Source organism: Dipodomys merriami, unplaced genomic scaffold, assembly GCF_024711535.1.
Source record: "Dipodomys merriami isolate MVZ:Mamm:240054 unplaced genomic scaffold, mDipMer1.0.p SCAF_15, whole genome shotgun sequence".
NCBI classification, from domain to species: domain Eukaryota; kingdom Metazoa; phylum Chordata; class Mammalia; order Rodentia; family Heteromyidae; genus Dipodomys; species Dipodomys merriami.
Window position 1 is genome coordinate 22,035,634 of NW_027202826.1, and position 14,956 is coordinate 22,050,589.

At 34.9% G+C, this 14,956-nt stretch overlaps 1 protein-coding gene across 1 annotated transcript in view; it reads right to left on the reverse strand.

The window, feature by feature from the left end:
* The window catches only part of Tbck (TBC1 domain containing kinase), a 124,997-nt gene that overhangs the window by 44,376 nt on the left and 65,665 nt on the right, over positions 1-14,956 (reverse strand). Inside the window, exons 22-23 of the mRNA XM_070022402.1 lie at positions 5,283-5,319; positions 4,201-4,362 (exon numbers count right to left, since the gene is read on the reverse strand). Coding sequence (XP_069878503.1) covers positions 4,201-4,362; positions 5,283-5,319 — 199 coding nt within the window. The remainder of the gene's footprint in view (positions 1-4,200; positions 4,363-5,282; positions 5,320-14,956) is intronic.

A 14,956-nucleotide genomic window follows, 5' to 3' on the forward strand; every position in this document is an offset into this window, starting at 1 on the left:
AAACATGGATTATCTCAATTCAATATTTAGACTATGTTTGGTCAGTGATAGTACCAAACTAAAAATTTCCCAGATTGCACAGGTAGTGAACAGAAGAACCATTAACTGTCTTGAATCCACAACTATGTTGACTCCCAAGCATGTACTCTTTCTCTATTAAATTATGCTGGCTCTAAGTCAGGAAAAGGTATTCTCAGTTATAATATACACTTGACATTGAAGTATTACTTGAATTCTAATGTAATTCCTCATTAGCATTCACTGACAAGGAAATCTATAAGATAACTACTTCAGGAATTTATATTAAAAACACCATATGGGAATGACTGTTGCATTTATATAACAGGAGAGCATGTTATGAAAGAATGGGAAAAATGAAGTATAAAGTAATAATTACTAAGTAACAACTGCTCATTTCTAGGTGCTGCTTTCTCTAGATATACTGACAACACAATGATGAGGCAATAGAGGTTATATCACTTAGTTTACACAGTTAGAAGTGGAAGAGGTGGGATTTGAACCTGGTGACCTGGTTGTACATTCCATACTCTCAAAGAGGATATTGAGCCTCTTTCTGTAGAAAACGTTAAGAATGATGCCTATTTTGTTGTTAAGTCCAACAACTTGGTAATTTCCTATTATATTTCTCTCAAAAGATGTTCTGAACAGTGAATCTATCAATCAGCTTCAGCAAAGACTATAATTACTTTTTTTTTCTTGTTAAACTCAGTGGGATTTCATTAAGGTACAACATATTTACTGAGTTCACATCAATGCTTACTCCTGTTTTTTATTTTAAAAATATATATCAAGTTAGAAATGAACTGGGCACTGGTGGCCTTGGTGGCCTGTCATCCTAGCTACTCAGGAGTCTGAGATCTGAAGATCTCAGTTCCAAGCCAGCCAGGGCAGGAAATTCTGTGAGATTCTTATTTCCAATATACTACTCAGAAAAACCCAAAGTGGCACTTGGCTCAAATGACAGAGCATTAATCTTAAGCACCAAAGCTCAAGGACAGTGCCCAGGCCCCAAGTTCAAGCCCCAGGACTGGAAATACAAACAAAAAATGAACTTTCTTTTTCAACAGTAGTCTATGCTTATATAATCCAATGTCTTGAGTATATTAGTGTGCTTGTGATAATTGGGATATTTATTTATTTATTTATGGATGCATACATGCTGGTACTAGGGCTTAACTTTAGGGCCTCATGTTCTCATTTGCCATCTTTGCTTCCTGCTGGAACTCAACACTTAAGCCACACTTCCACTTTTGGCTTTTGCTGGTTAATTTTGAGATTAGTCACAAGATTTGGTATTCCTGGGATAACTCTGAACTGTGATCTCAAATCTAAGCCTCTGAGTAGGATTATAAGTTAGCTAAGGTAATAAGGGTAAACCATTGGTACTTAACTATGAAGGTTCACTTTTTATGACTCCTCTGAGCACTTTCAAAGTCCTTCAAACAGAGCTGTGGGACTCAGGATGACAGGAATAAAGTATATTTTTAAACCTACCTAAGATATCCTAAATAAGTACACTCCATAAATACACACATACAAACCCAAGAAGAAACCACAGGTATATTTAAGAGCAAAGTTTGTACTGAAGTCCTGTTTCTTTAAATATTTTTTTTTGGGGGGGGGGGGTTCTAGTCCTATGGTTTGAATTCAGGCTTTGGTGTTGTCTGTGAACTTTTTTGCTCAAGGACACACTTTCACTTTTGGCTTTCTAGTGGTTAATCTGAAATAAGAGTCTCACAGACTTTTCTGACTGGCTTTGAACTATGTTTCTCAGATCTCAGTTTCCTGAGTAGCTAGAAATATAGGCGTAACTCGCTGGTGCCTGGTTTTCTTTCTGTTTCTTAAATGTTACATTCTTTTCTATCTGTTTGTCTGTCTGTCTTCATACAGAGTGAATGGTAATGAGCCAAAATAACAGCACGTGGATAGGACAAGTCACCTCAATAGAAGGAGTCCTCTGTGCACAAGGTAAGTTAGGTTACCTTAACTATGCAGATATAACAAATCTATCTTTTTTAAAATTTCAGAAACAACTTGTTTCTTGGATAAGCCGAGTTATTACCCATCTGCTTCTAAAATATTAAGATCAATTCTCTTACCAGTGATTATGGAAACATTTATGTGCGGAATAGAAAAAGTATTAAATTTTCTTGTTTTAAAAATGTACTATCAGGCCGGGCACCGGTGGCTCACGCCTGCAATCCTAGCTACTCAGGAGGCTGAGATCTGAGGATCATGGTTCAAAGCCAGCCCAGGCAGAAAAGTCTGTGACACTCTGATCTCCAATACGCCACTAGAAAACCAGAAGTGCGCTCACCTTGAGCTGAAGAGCGCATGGACAGCACCCAGGCCCAGAGTCAAGCCCCATGACTGACCCCCCACCACCAAAAAAAAAAAGTACACCAGCATTCACAACTTATTATGTTTATGTAATTGACCAGAAAAATGATTTCAATCCTAATCAATCTTCCTCTGTTTATTTTGGGAAGTTGGGAACACTAAGAAAACATCTGTAGGGTACAGACAACATTCTTAGTTTGGGATACTAGCTTCTTTGTTCATGTTCACAACCAAACGCAAAAAAAAAGTCCTTAATTTCCATGAAGAATCGCCCATAAAAATATTACTTGTTTATATAATAAATAACTTTAATTAAAATTTGATAGATTAGCTGATGGTGATATTTATAACAGTGGGGAGGGTAAGGAAAAATGTTAAATTATTCCAAGGCATTTTTGTTGTTTTCCCAAATAAGACAAGAGAGAGATGATAGACTATCGAAAACAAATCGTTCCTCAAATAAAACCAGGGTAGGCAGCTGTTCCTTATTCCTTCTCAGAAAGCTAAATAATAGTATAATCACTTTTTGGAGTGGGTAGTATTTAGGGGAGTATTTAGGTTCTAATCTCAGGGCTACTTGAGCCAAACCTCTAGCTCTTCTTGCTTTAGATATTTTTCAGATAATGCTTTTTTGCCTGGGACAGGCCTCTTCCTACCTATGCTTCCCACATAGCTGGCATTACAGAAGTATACCACCATGTCCACCTAATTTTTGTGATAGGGTCTTGCTATCTTTGTGTCCAGGCTGACCTCAAACAGGCCTAAATGTATAACTTACTTTTTTACGTTACTGAATCTGAATGCAGGGCCTCCTTGTAGTTGTTTGCTTGTTTCACTCGTGTCCTACTAGTTGAGTTACATCTCCAGCCTATCTTTTTGTAATTATTTTTGGAAATGAAATCTTGTAGACCAGGATGGTTTCAAAATATGGTTTTCTGGATCTCAGCCTCCCAAGAAGCTAGGATTATAGGTGTTAGGCACTGGTGCTTGTCACTAAAGTATATAATCTTAAAGTACTTTCTTTTGTTTCCTGTTTGATTACCAGGAACAAAGTGTATTTATTAACACAAACAATGCTTGCCTGAAGATATGGGCTATAGCAATAAGATCAGCAGAAATAATGGAGCCCATAAATAATTGTTAAAAAAAGGTTAACATTTTTGTACCCAATTTTTGCTTTTATAGACTTATTTATATCTTAGGTAATTATATTCTGTCTTTTAAACATAGTTATCAAAGCTATGGTTATTATCCTTATTTCTACATTTAATGTACATTCAACCACTCAGTTTTCAAACTCTTCAGTTGTGAGTGAAGACTCCTATAGAGCTTAACTTACCACCTTATACTACATGACACAGAATTCTCTAGAACTTATAATCAAACTGTCCCAAGAAAACAGCATTTCCTTTTGCAAACCACTCAATTGTTAGCAAGCAGCTGGGGCTAGGACTAAGAGAGAAGAAAGATCCCTGTGAATTACCATCTTTATATAAACATGTATTTTCAAGCACCTTCTCAAGTGGCCTTTACTTACTCTCCATCAGCAGAAGATAAACAGCTCTGTCCTAAGCAAAAGGGTAAATATGTTACCCACCCCCACCTTTTGCCCTTTTGCTGGCACTACTAAAATGGAAATAAACCAGTGAACTCATATGACCCAAATTTGTATCTGCAATGTAGGGCTAGCAAAGAACAAGGAGAGAATCCAGAGTGGTAATAAGGTTGCAGGAGTAAAGATTGTGAAGGCTTACATAATTATCTTAGCAAATGGCTTTAAACATCATGTTATTTTATAATCCAATTGCACGTCGTGGTTCTATTTACTTATATTTATACCTGGTAAATCAGAGAAGAGAAGAATGCATTCATTAAAGCCATTGGCCAAAAGCCGATCTCGCAGCTGCTGGAGAATAGCTACTCCTATGCAGAATGGAAAAGAGGAGTTTCCAAGTAGTAAGGTATCCCAAAGGTGAAAAATTTTGTGCAGTGGGAATACATCTGTGGGAAACATTAAAATATTAAGTTAAAACAAACAAAAAATCAGTGAATGTTACCAAATTTTGTACCAGTTCTAGGCCTTGAATTCTGTCCCTGAGCTTTTGTGCTCAAAGCCAGTGCTCGACCAATTCAGCCATAGTTCCACTGCTAGCTTTTTGGCAGGTAATTGAAGATAAGCATCTCATGGACTTTCCTGCCTCAGCTGCCTTTGAACTGAGATCCTCAGATTGCAGGTATGAATCACCACACTTAGCTCCAAACTTTTTAAATAAAACACTTATTTGGCTTTTTATAGTGTCCTAACACCTCTAAAAAACTGATAACCAGATTAGTCAAACAGATGATATTTTCCATTTCAAATCATGATCTTTGTCCCATTTAAGTATTTTTTCCCAAGGTTTATAAACTACATGACTTATAAAATTTTATTTATAAAGATAAACTTAGCATTATCTTACTTACAAGGTAATAGTTCCATTACGAATTGTAAACAATTTAACTTCCCACCAAAAATTCTATCAAAATTTTTCTAATTTTATAACTTTCTTATGTCTTTCTAGTATAATACATACTGATTATATTCCTAATATTACTCTATTTATCATGAGTAACATATTTAAATAGAGATGTTAACTATATTAATATCTGTAACTAATTAAAGTGTCACATCCAAATAATGTGCTTAGTTTCCAGAAAAATCATTGTTTAGGAGATAAAACCATTAATTATCAGAGAATGTGCAGAAATTAGTTATATAAATTGCGCTCAAAAACTTCCTGTATTTTATAGGTTAGAACACTTGAAGTTCTTTTCTAAGTAACTGTTAATAACCACTCTTAATAACATCACAAATATAAAATACTAGGATAGAATGGAGCTGCATTTGCTAATACAATACTAACCATGACAATGATACTTACGAGTAAACATGGTGAGAAACCAAGGAATAGCATACAGCTATTAGTAGAAAAACAGGAGTACAGGGCATGAATGAAGAACAAAGAAAAGACACAATTAGAATGACTATCAATAATGTGGATGGCTAAAATATTGTTTTTGTCTAAGCTTTTGATTAAAAAATATATAGGTAATTAAAATTATCACAAGTACTTTATTACATAATGATTATCAAACCATGTTATGAATGATATGTAATTTTTGCTAGGAATTATTTATAGAAAATCTTCACTTTAAAACATGCAAGACAATGGCTAATTCAAATACAACACTAATATAATAATTTTTGGGGTATATTTTCACAACTGTAGAAAAATATTGCTGAAAATTTAAGGGCCCTTGTGTGTAAAACTGAATGGATAACAGAATCCTCAGACATTTCATTAAATGTTCTATTTCCATATGAAATAGGCATTTTAAAACATTCTCAAGGTCAATTCTACCCATTTCAGTAGAGTAGGCTTCATCCTATCTACCTAGGGCACAAAGAGAACAAAGAGGAAGGAAGAAGGATTTCACTTGTTTTTCTGCTTCATTACTTAGCTAGAACATTTCATTTCTTCTTTTCCTGTCCTTGGATGGTGACTGTCAATAGCAAGGTTCAAACCCCAATAATAAGAGAAAAATCTGAAAAACACTAATTTTATTTTACTTGGATATTATACTATTAAAAAAGACTGGAACTACCTATAGAAACACTAATTTTATTTTACTTGGATATTATACTATTAAAAAAGACTGGAACTACCTATAGAACTCAAATAAGTATTCTTTCAACACCAGTCAATTATACATTTAAGAACAGAGATGCATATTATCTTGGCATTGTATACAATGGAATACTTAAGCTATCAGAATGCCAATCAGAACTACATAACTATATAGTTCATTAAAATGTAAGTACTTTAGTACAATAAAGCCCATTGATCTCCACATCATCATGTACATCATGACACTACAGTTCTTTCTAGAGAGAGACAAGACAAATGGAGAAATGGAAAAGTATAAAGGTATATGACTTCAAGTATGGGTTATAGAAAACAAAACAAAATATAAAATCTTCATCCTAATTTAAATTTTTTAAAAAATCACAAAACCTCCTACAAACACATTATTTCAGCAACTAGTTCACAGTATCTTTATCTCTATTCTCTGTAGTGTTTTTCTTTTAGGGAGGGAGTAGGAATGGAATCAGGGCCTTGAGCATGCTACCAACTGAAATACATCCCCAGCTCTCCTCTCTGTAACTATTTTATCAGTATCTTTTAAAAGGAACTGCTTCTAACCATGATGCAAGAACCAGAACCAGATTTCTACTCCTATCTGTAGATAATTCAGAATCTATAAACATCAGTTTGCCAATCTTGAAAAATCAAATGGCACAAGAGTAATTTTCAGAGGATAAGCAAATAAAAATAAACCCAACAACTGCCCAGCTTCCCAGCTAATTTCATGCAAGAATTTGTAGGGTGCTGACAGGAAGGAAGAACCTAGATAGGAACTGGTGGTTGTCCTTAAATACATAGGCAGAGTTAGGAGTCTATGAAAGTAAAGATGGGAGAGAGGTGCATAGAGAGAAAACTTCAACACTGTAGTGAGACACCATCAAGTTACCAAGTATTGAAGAATTCATGAATTTAACAATCTACAGAAAACAGGAAAGGGGCTACTTGAAATGATCAGAGGCAAAAACTTATAGGCTTATACAATGCCAAGGATAGTTCAAAAACAAAATTTTAAAAATCCTGTAATAAATGCGTTCAAAATAGTACTGGTAAAGAATTGCCTCAGCAATGGAGCACAATTGTGTTCTCCACATATGCTGCCAGGTTCCCATTTAATAAGCCTTAGAAACTTTGGAAGGGTCAAATTTATTCAATGTAACTTTATCCAAGACCATATGCATGGTTATCCCAAATTGGTGCTCTTTTTATTAACATCCATTATTAATGTCACTTAGGTTCAAAACAATTGAATTTCAAATTATTTCCTGTCAAATCCCCTAAATATTATAAGTGATAACTCTTTAGTCCTTTGCTTCTATCCAATTTATACTGAACCATCTTTGTTTATGTTCTAATTCCTTCTTGTGTGGATTACAAATGTTTAATAGCTTTTAATTTATACTATTACTAATGTTCTTGCTTTTAATTTATATCTGTTCCAATATTTTCTCTGGCTAAACTGATTTTTTGAGAAAATGTGACTGTGATCAATTCATTGCTGTTTCACTATGACAATGCTTTTACATGCCATACCAAACTAAGCTTATAAATGTCTTACTTATTCTAATATTTGGCAGTATGATTTAGCAAGTGGAGCAAGGATTTGACGACACTAAGCATTTGAGTTCCAGCTCTGATAATTATTGATTTTGTGTTTTTTGCAGCACTCTTTGCTTACTAATCAGGTACACTCAGCTGTTTTGGTTAGTATAATTAGTTAAATTTTTCCTTTTTTTTGGAATAAGAAAACCATGTCGTAATTATGTCACAGAGATGCTGTGGATAAAATAAGATGAATGAAAACGGTTTGTAAATAGTAGTTTATACTTGTAACCTAGCTACTCAGAAGGCTAAGATCTGGAGGATTGTGGTTTGTGTCCAGTCTGGGCAAATGTTCCAAGACCCCTTCTTACCCCATAGCTAGATGTAGTGGTGTACCTGTCATATCCTCTAGTCCTGCTTTGCCTTTTCTATATGGAAGGCTGAGATCATAAGAATCCTACTCAAGGCTGGCCTGAGTAACAAAGTTTTTGAGACTGCATCTCAATGGATGAAGCTGGGGGGGGGGAGGATGGCTGTCACCTTAGCTCTAACAAGGAAACATAAAATAGGATCATCCTGGTCCAGGCAAAAAGACCCTCTCACTGGGTGCCGGTGGCTCACGCCTGTTACCCTAGGTCTTCAGGAGGCTGAGATCGGAGGATCCCGGTTCAAAGCCAGCCTGGGCAGGAAAGTCCATGAGATGCTTATCTCCAATATGCCACTAAGAAAACCCAAAGTGGCACAGTGGATCAAGTGGTAGAATGCTAACCATTAGCTGAAGAGCTGAGGAAAAACGTTCAGGCCCAGAGTTCAACCCCATGACCGATATTAAAAAAAGAAAAAAAGACCCTCTCTCAAAAATAACTAGTGCAAAAAGGGGCTGTGAACCAGTGGGAAACTGCCTTCTTACCAAGTGTGAGGTCCCTAACTTAAAACCTCACTACTACTAAAATAAAGTAGCAATACACTTCAAAGTTTTCATATTACTAATATCCTACATAATAACTAGGGCATCAGGCTGTTTGTGTCTCATCTGTAAGTGTGTTAGACCAAGAGAGATTATTCAGCATGACATGATATGAATGAATACATTTTGCATTCTCAGTGGCTTTTTGGGGGAGTAGGGTGGAGGGTTAACTGGAGTTTCAACTCTGGGTCTTTTGCTTAATAGGCAAGTTATCTATTGATTCACCATCCTGCTTTTGCTTTTTCTTCTTCCAATTTCTTTGTCTTTTTAAAGTCATTTCCACTAATCAGAGCTAAGTTTGTTTCAAATCTTGCCTTAAATACCATTTGTTCCATGAAAACTTCCTATAGATTTCATATAATACCTTTCACACTATGCTCTGTGTATGACTGTATTATACACAATTATAGCAACTATCTCACCATGCTTGTATTATAATTAGTTATGGGTATATTTATTCACTAATTCATTGATTCATTCAATATGAAATGTTTTGTGTCATACACCATGTATCTCACTTTACAAGACAACTCAAACTTGTGAACAGCCCTACTACAATGGAGGTCAATCTGACATAGGGTGATGGCTGGAAAAGTTACAGGAGCTTAGAGCTTCCTCTACTGTGTTCTGTACAGAAAGATGAGACTTTTGTGGGTAAATGATATTTCATTCTTACTCATTAATTCAGTAAGTATATTGAATACTTAACATATGCCAGACTATGTTAAATGATAGGACAAAGCAGGGAACAACTGATCATTTTAGGATATAGGAACCTATATTCAATAAGAAAGGTAATGTTTATTAAATATTCATTTTACTTCAATCTAGTTTTTGCCTCTATCTCAACCATCAAAGTATTCTGACCTTTGGTCAATGATGATTTCTGAGTAGCTAAATCTCATTATTAATCTTTGCCAGTAAAAAGGGTATGTCATAGCTAACTCCTCCTACTTCCTAGAAACACCTTTTCTTCCTTCACTAGACTTCCTAGACATAGCATGGAGCTACTGTTCTCTCTTTCTGACTGTTCTTTATTGGTTCTTCTTTAACCGCCGATTTTTTTTTTCCTGTGCTCCTAGAGATTGAACTCAGAATCTAGGCACTATTCCTCAGCTTTTTTGCTTAAGGATTAACTCTACCACTTGAGCTACAGCTCCACTTCTGGCTTTTTGGGTGATCAACCGGAGATAAGAATCTCATAGACTTTCCTGCCTGGGCTGGCTTTGAATGCAATCTTCAGATCTCAGCCTCCTGAGTAGCCAGGATTATTGGTGTGAGCCACTGGTGTCTGGCTTATCCTGATTTTTAAAATATTGATATGTTCCAAGTTCAGCTTCTGAAGGTTTTACAGTTACTATTTTTTTCTAAATAGTAAATTTATGGTTTGAAAATTCCACTCCTAGACTTCTCTCATGAATTTCAAGCTTCCATGTCTAAATAACTACCTGATATCTCTACTTACATGTCTAACAGCTTAAAAACCTATAATATGTCCTAAATTGACCTCCTGGGCCTTTCTCCAGAATCCTTATCTCCAATTACAAATCCCAGCAACACTATACCTCTATTTGCATAGAGAAAAGGAAATTCCTGAATCATTCTTGACTCATCTCACACCAGCAGTCCTGCTGTTTTACCTTCAAAATAAAAACAGAACATGAAAACTTCACATACCTAATTGGATAGATTGCTGCACTTGTAGTAATAACTAGTAACCTTGTTCTACCCCTGTTCATCTCAGTTTAGTAGTCAAAATTATGTTGCTAAAATGCTTCGACTGGATTTCACTGCTTGTAGTGGCTTTCTGCCACTAATAATAAAGTGAAAGCCTATAGTCTATAATGGTCTAATTTATATTCTCACTATAATAGAAAGTAGACATATGCCCATTTTTTCCTCTGTCATTCCCAAAATATAGGAAAACACCTGGCATATAATAGACATGCACATGTTTGCCAAAAAATGAATAAGATATTGAAGATAACTGAAGATACAAATAGCCCGAGGCATGGCAGAGTATACTGCCCACCAAGGAAGCATGCCTCCAGTTCAAATCCCAATATCACTAAACCACCACCAAAAAATTTGAGGTGGGTACTGGTGGCTCATGCCTGTAATCCTAGCGACTCAGGAGGCTGAGATCTAAGGATCGAAGCCAGCCCAGGCAGGAAAGTCTGTGAAACTCTCATCTCCAATAAACCCAGAAAAAGCTGGAAGTGGCACTGTGGCTCAAGCAGTAGAGTGCTAGCTTTGAGCACAAAGAGGCCCAGGGACAATGTCCAAGCCCTGTGTTTAAGCCCCAGGATTGGCAAAACAAAACAAAACAAAAAAACCCTAAATAGTCATTAGATTATATACTTTGAGAAATTTTTAGTAAGTATGAACAAAAGACAAAGTGAGTTAGTTTTCCTTCTCTAATATACTAGGAAAAATGTTCATAAAATACTGGCAACTGTTGGAAAAAGGTTTTGTTACACACATTCTTTGATGATAATTTAAAAAGTTATTAAAATGAATCTTATTCAAATGATACATAAGAGGTAATTATTCAAGTTGATTTAGTATTTTTAATATACTATGTAGCCTAGGTCCTCCCTAACATCAGCACAGTTAACCAATTAAATTAAAATCAGGTAAATAATGTAAGACCGTAATTCCTGTTTTCCCTTTTAAAATTTGAATTTTTTGTCAGTATTAATTTCTTAAGATATTTGTACAGCTTTATAATACATTCGGATACACAAAAATGTCAGCAATAATGTAAGAATTTTGAACATCAGGCAGATTTTCCTTTTTAGAGGAAAGCAAGTATTTAAATATCTGATTGCAAGTAAAAAATTACATATAGTCTCATTAAGTTGGAAATGGAAATCCAGTAAAGAAGCGATATTCTAATTATTTTCTCCAGAACATAAGATTAATTAACATGATATGACTATAGAGAATCAGGTAAGTAAATACTGCCCCCTAGCAATTTCAAACAAGAACAACTTGTTGTAGATAGTATTTCCTGAGGTCTTTCCACATGGTCTGGTAATGTCAAATGCACATAACATCAATCAGGAAAGCAAAAGTTTATTTTTACATATACAAATATATATTTATGTATATACAAGTGTATATGTATATACGTATGTATATTTTAGTATTACAAAGGAGGTTCCTTCTCACTGACTTTCTTACTGCTCCATCCTATATTGTCTTATGAACTCAAGTCAAATATTTTTATATAAAAATCATCTTAAGCCTTTTCTATAAAACACACGTTAGCATTAGTTTGAAGACTTGTAAGAGTTTTATAAATGTACATTAGGAAAATATCCATCCACATATTCAAGGACTTGCTGTCTAAGAATCAACAGGTAGTCAAGGCAGTTTATAATTCACACCAACCTGTACCTGCTTGAAATGTTGAAATTCTGAACCTGGTAGTCTGATTAAAATTACAGATCGCCTTAGACTTTTAAGATAGTTGTGAAGATTAGTTAATGCATCTAAAACACTTGATAGATGACTTGGCATATCTCAAACTCAAGAATAGAATAATTTCCATTGTAAAGACAAAGTATTTAACAACCCAAACTGAAATAACCTTATGAAACAATGTCCTATGAAATAAACACGTGTTTTATTTAGGAGAGGTAAGAACAAAAAGGACTCCTAACTACTGGGATCTAAAGATGTTGGCCTCAAATTCCTAAAAAAGCTCCGGGTGGTTAAATTCCTTACATCTTTACATTCTTAAGAGTGCCTGCTATATTATACTTGCCTCTTAAGCTATTCTTCAGTCATTTTCTTTTCCTCAAAAATTTATAGACAAGTCTCCATTAATGTTGCTGTGATATATTATTTATGTATTTTGTTCTTTTCTATTTTGTTATGTATGATTTCCTCAATTTTCAATGTGGCACAGAACTCTGAGGGACCTCAGACCCTGAAGGGTCCATCACTTGAAATCTATGTTCATAATAATTGATATTTATGGTAATGATATAAAACCACTGATAAATAAAATTGCTGGCATCTTGGCACAAATAAAAGTAATGGTTCCAAAGTTAGGGCTTATGTTTATGTAGAAGAATTACTAAATACCTTTGTAAGATGTATGTGAACAAATCTGGGAAGTATGAATCAACTCTGCAGTGTACTGAAATACAATGAGACTGTCTTAAGGAATAGCTTAGGCAATTCTCTGGACTGTGAGACAACCAACGGTGCCTTGTTAAGGAATCATTTTTAATTGAAAGAATGACAATTTTTTTTTAGACTTTGCTATTTGACCAATATTTCTCAAAACTGAATAAAGGGAGTCCAGAACTTCAAGAAAAACAGTACAAAAGGTTAAGGATTAGGATTGTTTATCTGTCACTGTGAGCTTGGCAGTTTCCCAATACTTAATTAATACATATGTGATGGGTAATGATACTGACCAATCTGCGTTTTGGATGTTATAAAATGAAATGTGTAACTGGAAGATCTGCAAACTCAGTGAACTGATATTTTCCAAATGACCAACATGTATTATAATCTCATACATGGGTAAAAGCCATTTAAAGTATAGGATAACTGGGTTTTACTGTAATACAGAATGAAAAATCAGTGAAATAGTATAGTTTATAAATAATCTTTAAGATTATTTCACTGGCTGAGACCTTTGGCCAAGTATGTCTTCATATACTTCTAAAATACAATGTTACAAAATTGAGCAAAGAAACAGGAGAATTTAAGAGAGATTAAAAATATGTTTTTTTTTTCTGAAAGTGTAGTACTTTTCAGAAAAACACAATTAACATGCAATAGATTTTTGTTGTTGCTGAGTTGGGAAATTTTCTGTATATTTACCTTTTTTCTTTTCTTGCAAGAAGTTGCCACAATATTCATCATTTTTGAAAAGTTTCTATCATTTCTTTGTCCCTAAGACCTAGACTTTTTCTGAGAGGCCATCAAGCTTCATTATGAGAAGTTAATTGTCTTTGAGGATCACAAGAATTAGGACTCATGTCAGGAACACCACAGACATGATCAGAAAGCACATCCTCTAAGACTGCAGAGGGTCTACAGCAGGTTAGGAGACTTTAGTATGGGATAGTCTAAGTGGGATAAATATGAAAAGTTCATTGCCAGCAATCCCCTCTTTAGAATAAGATCAAAATGGTTTAAAGTAACAACACAAAAACCAGACATGATCAAAATATTAAATAGTTCTAAGTGTTTCCTTCACATTTTCTGTTAGTATAGATATAGCTGAATATAATTTTTTTAAAGGGGAGCTGGTTGTGGGCTTGCAAACTGGGGGTGGGTGCTGTCCCTGAGCTTTTATTACTCAAGGCTTTACTACTATGAGCCACAACTCCTTTCCATTTTCTGGTGGTTCATTGGAGATAAGAATCTCACAGACTTTACTGCCTGGGCTGGCTTCAAACCATGATCCTCAGATCTCAGCCTCCTGAGTAGCTAGGATTACAGACATGGATTACCTGTGCCTGGATGCTGACTATACATACATTTTGGAGATAACAGTAGTTAGCTTTTAAAGGATGAGTAATTAATAGTAGTGTCCTTTTGGATTTCAGTTAAATGACAATGGTTTTGCTAGCATATCACTGAATTGCTTAGCTTTATCTTTAGCTGAACAGTATACTAAAAGGTATATACAGTCCTTATCACATTTCTTAATGGTTATCTTTGTAAACTGAGTGCTGTTCCTAGCATCTCAGAAAAATAGCTCCCTTAAGAATGAGGAAACACACTTTCCCATTCTCATTTGAAAGACCTATTTGTATTTCCAGAAGCAGAAACACATTGGTGCAGAATGATAAAAATCACTCTGGCCCCAATTTTGCCAAATATATTCTCTATTTATATGTAAATCACAAACCACCCTGACGTATATAAGCTAAGCATCACATCAGTGTATGATATTCCAAGCTATTTAAGCTTTCTCAGTGCTTAGTGTTCAGAGTTCTGTGACCCACAGCAAATAGAAAGGGGCCAGAAATCACAATCTCTCCTGCAATGGAAGACTGCATTTCAGTGATGGAAATAAATCAAGGCTTACTTTGATAGGATTAGTTTAGTTTTAGAGTTGGACAGTCAGTTTAGGATCTCATTATCAAAGTAGCTGCTCTTTCTTGATGAATCCTAGCCTGTATTGTCATTACAGGCACACAAAATGTCCTCAATAATAATTTTAAAGGAAGAACATGAAAGGCAATAATTAAAAGGGCAAAATAGAAGAACGTTGCATATACAAACTAAAGAGATGAAATCTAAAAGATGTGAATAAAAGAGAAACAAACCAGTCAGTTTAGGATCTCATTATCAAAGTAGCTGCTCTTTCTTGATGAATCCTAGCCTGTATTGTCATTACAGGCACACAAAATGTCCTCAATAATAATTT